General features: G+C 35.2%; 1 protein-coding gene across 2 annotated transcripts; it reads right to left on the minus strand.

Moving 5' to 3' along the window:
• Positions 1-768: 768 nt before the first annotated feature.
• On the minus strand, positions 769-4,525 carry LOC111810334 (uncharacterized). Of its 2 annotated transcripts, XM_023697042.2 has the most exons (8): positions 4,148-4,521; positions 3,885-3,953; positions 3,542-3,571; positions 2,756-2,788; positions 2,205-2,275; positions 1,476-1,557; positions 1,303-1,395; positions 769-1,097 (listed from the first exon to the last, which is right to left on the minus strand). In XM_023697042.2, exons 1-8 carry the CDS (start codon positions 4,253-4,255, stop codon positions 1,035-1,037), a joined length of 549 nt encoding a protein of 182 aa, XP_023552810.2. In that variant the 5' UTR covers positions 4,256-4,521; the 3' UTR covers positions 769-1,034. The 2 variants fall into 2 exon arrangements, with proteins under 2 accessions (XP_023552810.2, XP_023552811.2); XM_023697043.2 differs by lacking the exon at positions 3,885-3,953 and having other exon boundaries at positions 4,148-4,525.
• Positions 4,526-4,749: the final 224 nt, after the last annotated feature.

A 4,749-nucleotide genomic window follows, 5' to 3' on the forward strand; every position in this document is an offset into this window, starting at 1 on the left:
AAGTAATACCAAATTTGGAAAATATAAAAGTTGACAAACAATGTGCACCAACAGGTTTTAGAAGCCGTGCGATGAATTGCTCGAGAATTTAAACCATCCATATCGAATTTAAACCATTCATATCAAGAGAATATGTTAGTTATCTTTAATGCTATGCTCACTTTAGCACCTCAAAAACTAGTTTGTTTGATAGTCACTATTAAGGAGGTAAAATGGATTACCTAAATGAGATAATGCTATCCAAGTATATATTATAGCGAGTTAACAATTAGTTATATATCAATTTCGACTATAAATTTTTAATTTAATTGATTCCAAATATTTGAATCAATCTAAATAGAGTTCAATGAATTTGAAATAGTGGTTCATACTTAGCATGCTAAATCGCAAAAAATAACATAAATTTAGAGCAATTCAAACGATAATCAATTAATTTAATTGGCAAGCCATTTCGTGGACAAACATGCCAATTCACCCAACCCTGCCTAAAAAAGGTCAATCACTCCTTTTCTTAGAGAGCTCATAATGACACCTACACCACATACACATATAAATATCTAATATATAGATGTATATACTACGTAAGCATCCAGTCGTGGAACGTTTGCATCAAAAAATACTTGATGGTTAGGGTGTCCTTTATGAGATGTTGCCCATAAATTTTCAACTCATCATGAATTGCGTGTACAAATTCCATTGCAAAGAGGATGTTAAAGCCTACCAAAGATATCTCTAGAGAGAGAGTGAAGGAGAAAAACAAGGGCCATATAGAGTTCTAACATAGCTGATGCTTGATGGGGCATTTAATATTTCTTTGTTACAATACAGAGTGTATGAATTATACGGAATAAAACATGTAAAATTGCAGACGTGACATAAATAATAAATATAAAGCTTGAGCTAAGCTGAAGAAATTGGCACATAAAACTACCCAAGTGAAATCTAGTACTAGATTAAATACTGACCTGGTTATTTAACAGCAATTATTGGATGTAAACACATGGGATGGCAACAGCGAGTCGGAGGAGCATCGGTTAAGTATCGAAGGTCGTTCTGCTAACACCATCATCTGCATAAGCTCTGCATCTGTTTCTTAGCTGTGGACGATTGCATGAGTTCAGATATACAGGTTAGAAACTAATGTCTTGAGTTTGAATTTCTTTGCAATGGTTTAAGCATGTTTGGTTAGCATTCTGGATTTTCTGATGTTTGATAGGCAATCAAAGTTTACTTTCGTCAGCATTCTCAAATTATTTATCCATTTGGAAGAGGTGGAAAAAGGTAACCAAATAAAAACTGCACCTTTTCAACAGCATCTTCCATGGCTGAGGCATCTTGCACTCCTTTCCTTAGGATATCAATACGGCCTTGAACATGCCGGTTCTGTTCCTCAGCCTAGAGAAAGCCTTTATTTAGATTTACTGATGAAGAAAAGATGAGTTAAGTTGGTTTGATTAGTTACAAGTGTTGCTCACCATTTTTAGCATGTCCTTCAAGTGTTGGATCTCATTCTTCTTTGTCATGGATAGATAATTGGCAATTTCCATTATGTTTGTCCTGCATTACATGTTATTTATTAACTCCAGAGAAATTCAATCTGTAAAGCTATGAAAACCCGACGACTGTGAAACCCCATTCCCATCCCATTGCATAAAAAAGAAAAACTAGAAGGGAATACGAGGGCATTTAACAACAAACTTACAGACAATTTTACAATTGTACCTACGACGCCATAAGTAATGTATTGCAAAATGTACACACCATCTCCCAATTATAATAATTATCGCAATCAAATTCTCGAACAGAATTGTCACAATTTAACCAAAAATTTATACTTCTGTCACTACAAGTGTTATAACAGAAGGGTTTAGGCTAGTTAGTTAACATTCTAACAGTTGTATAATCAACGCGTGTTTCAAATATTTGGAATGTGTTCATAACCATACAATATTGATAGATTAACTTATTAATAGATTAACTTATTTTCAATTTCATCCATACAATATTTAATCACATTTTTTCATATATTGATAGATTAACTTATTTTGGACCAAATGTGTTCATAACCAACCAAGACAAAGTCTTTCCATCATAAAAATTATAAAGGTTATTACCTTCATGGACCAAAAGTATCTTTTAGCCTATATCTAATTAGAACATTAAAATATGATCCAGAAAATAACCTTGCAGCAGAAGATACCTACTTTTTGGAATACAACGGGTCTAGATCTTGCTCTTCCAAAAGTTGTTCAACATTATCAAGTACAAGTCCCACCTGCATAAAGAAAACTATTATAATGCAAGCAGAACAGTGACACGATGTTAAGAGGGAAAGTCATCTGCATACAGACACAAATGGCTAGCACTACATCACTTCAAACAAATCCCAACATATAAAATTGGAAATTGAGAAGATAATCATTTTATAGCATGAAACATTACATAATGTCGATAACATTTACTATCATGCGAACCATCATGATCAACACTCCCATTTCCATTATTTCTTTCTCATCACTCATGTTTTTCTTTTTTGTTTTTTGATTGAAACCCGCCATTGCCTGTTTGGACTCCGATATCTTATACATTCAAACTAAGTTGAGTTTTTCAAAACTGAGATATCAATAGTTTCAATGAAGGTTCTCCCCGTAATCATATTGAACTTGTCCAAGAAATCATGCCCATACCTTAAAATATATATGTACTGAAAAAGGAATAAAAAGTATTATTTCGTTCTCAGAAGCAGGAGAATTACCTGTGTTTCAACACATAATGACTCAAACTCGTCCTGTACATTTCAGACAATGGTAGTGTTATTGACCAAAAATTGCAATATGTAAAAAAAGAATTAAAAATGAAATGCTGTTGACGATCACACAATGTAATAGGAGAGAAGCTTATTGTGAGATTTATTTTGAGACAAGCTTATGTGATTGCCTACTGCAATGGGTGACAGAGACTGCACTAGTCTATGGTAAGCACCTTCTCTCAGGTGGTTGCCTGGGTTGCTTTTGCATCCCGCTGAGGAAGCCAATTTGCACTATACCGAAAGAAAATTATTCAACACTTTTTACATATTTTTTAGAAAATTTTCCTTTCCCATTCCCTTAACACTTAGAACCAGAAGCAATCAAATTTTTGGTTATCATTACCATGTGTTTGTATGTGTATATATATATATATATATAGAATGGCTAGCCCACCGCTAGCAAATATTGTCCATTTTAGCCCATTACATATCACCTTCAGCCTCACGGTTTTAAAATTCGTCTACTAGGGAGAGGTTTTCACACCCTTATAAGAAATGCTTCGTTCCCTCTCCAACTAACGTGGGATCTCACACTCTACCCCCTTGGGACCTAGTATCCTCGTTGGCACACCGCTCGGTGTCTAGCTTTGATAAAACAGTAAGCTAAGCATAGTATGTCATTAAGTGCCTCGTTGAGAAAAAGGTGAGACATAATCACATTACTAATTAAGAATTCCCAAATGGAATTATCAGGATGGATTCTGAAGCAAAGCCTTGAATGGAAATATATACCTCTATGTTTCCATGCAAAGAAGTTATAACCTGAAAGTTCGATGAACACCAAAATTCATTATTCCAATGACCAAGGAGACAAGAAGCAATAAGAAAATATGCAAATTATGAACAACTAAAGCAAATAACATGCTGTTAACCATTTAAGACAGTACAGAATTTGCACATGCAAGAAACTTATGAAGGATTTAAGCAAGAAAACGTCCTAGAACTGTATTACAATAAACTCGACATGCTCCAATTTAAATTAAATAATTACACTGCGTCCAAATGATACTAATTTGCTTTCACCTCAGCTTTCCGGAGAGGTAGCGGGGAGCATAAAAAGGCAACATACTAGTACCTGAATGAAAAGACGATGAAGATATTCTTGCTCCGCAGTCGTAAATCTCGAAAAGCATTCCCGGAACTCCTTAATTATGTAACAAAAAAGCACAACTACAGAAATTTTACCATCTCCTTCAAAATAAAAGTAGCCTAAAAAATCACTCGTGACCAAATTGCCAGTTGGAATGCTAATTCTCATTCCTAAGTACCAATTCCGCACCATTTCCATAAAAAGTATGAACAAGACATTATACATATTGCAGAAACTTTCGTTCTTACCTCCCTGGAACAGGAAGTGAGGAGAGAACGAACAGCAAGCTTGAATGACTTTTTCAGATCGATCTGGCTGGAGCTCACCGGCGTACCAATCTCGTGCTTCTTATCCATTTTCAAAACTTGTATACACTATGATCCCCAACCCTGTCTTGCTAAATTCTGCCTGAAATCAAACGATGCGGAAATGGCGCGACAGCAACGCAGCAGATGGAATAAATTAGAAAACTGCTGCCAGTGAAACGAGTCGGTGAGTCGACTCCAGTTAATACCGTAGAGTCGCGGCGGCGAAGTGACGAACTGCAAGTGACGGAAGAAATCGAAGTCCGAGAAATCCGAAGTAGTTAGCGAGCGGGAGATTTTCGGAGTAGAAAGCCTGGGGGAATTATGCAATATTTCAAAATAAAGGGTCGATACCGAAAATATTTGAAAAATATTACCAAAAAGAGGTTTTATCGGCCCATTGGCCCACTGGGCCGCACTAAAACAATTTTTCCCAACTACTTATAGTCAGTTGAATAATAATTGACAAAACGAATATTCAAATTTCATGAAAATTTGTTAACGTCCATTTGATTTTAGCATTTTTCTCTAATTTTTATTAATTA

This window comes from Cucurbita pepo, chromosome 14, assembly GCF_057944985.1.
Source record: "Cucurbita pepo subsp. pepo isolate OVF chromosome 14, ASM5794498v1, whole genome shotgun sequence".
In the NCBI taxonomy this organism is placed as follows: Eukaryota; Viridiplantae; Streptophyta; class Magnoliopsida; order Cucurbitales; family Cucurbitaceae; genus Cucurbita; species Cucurbita pepo.

Coding starts and splice junctions, on each gene's coding strand:
- LOC111810334 (XM_023697042.2), bottom strand. CDS start 4,255: ATGGATAAGAAGCACGAGATTGGTACGCCGGTGAGCTCCAGCCAGATC. Junction 3,572..3,884: donor TTCATCGTCTTTTCATTCAG/GTACTAGTATGT, acceptor TCGAACTTTCAG/GTTATAACTTCTTTGCATGG. Junction 1,098..1,302: donor TGGAAGATGCTGTTGAAAAG/GTGCAGTTTTTA, acceptor AATCGTCCACAG/CTAAGAAACAGATGCAGAGC.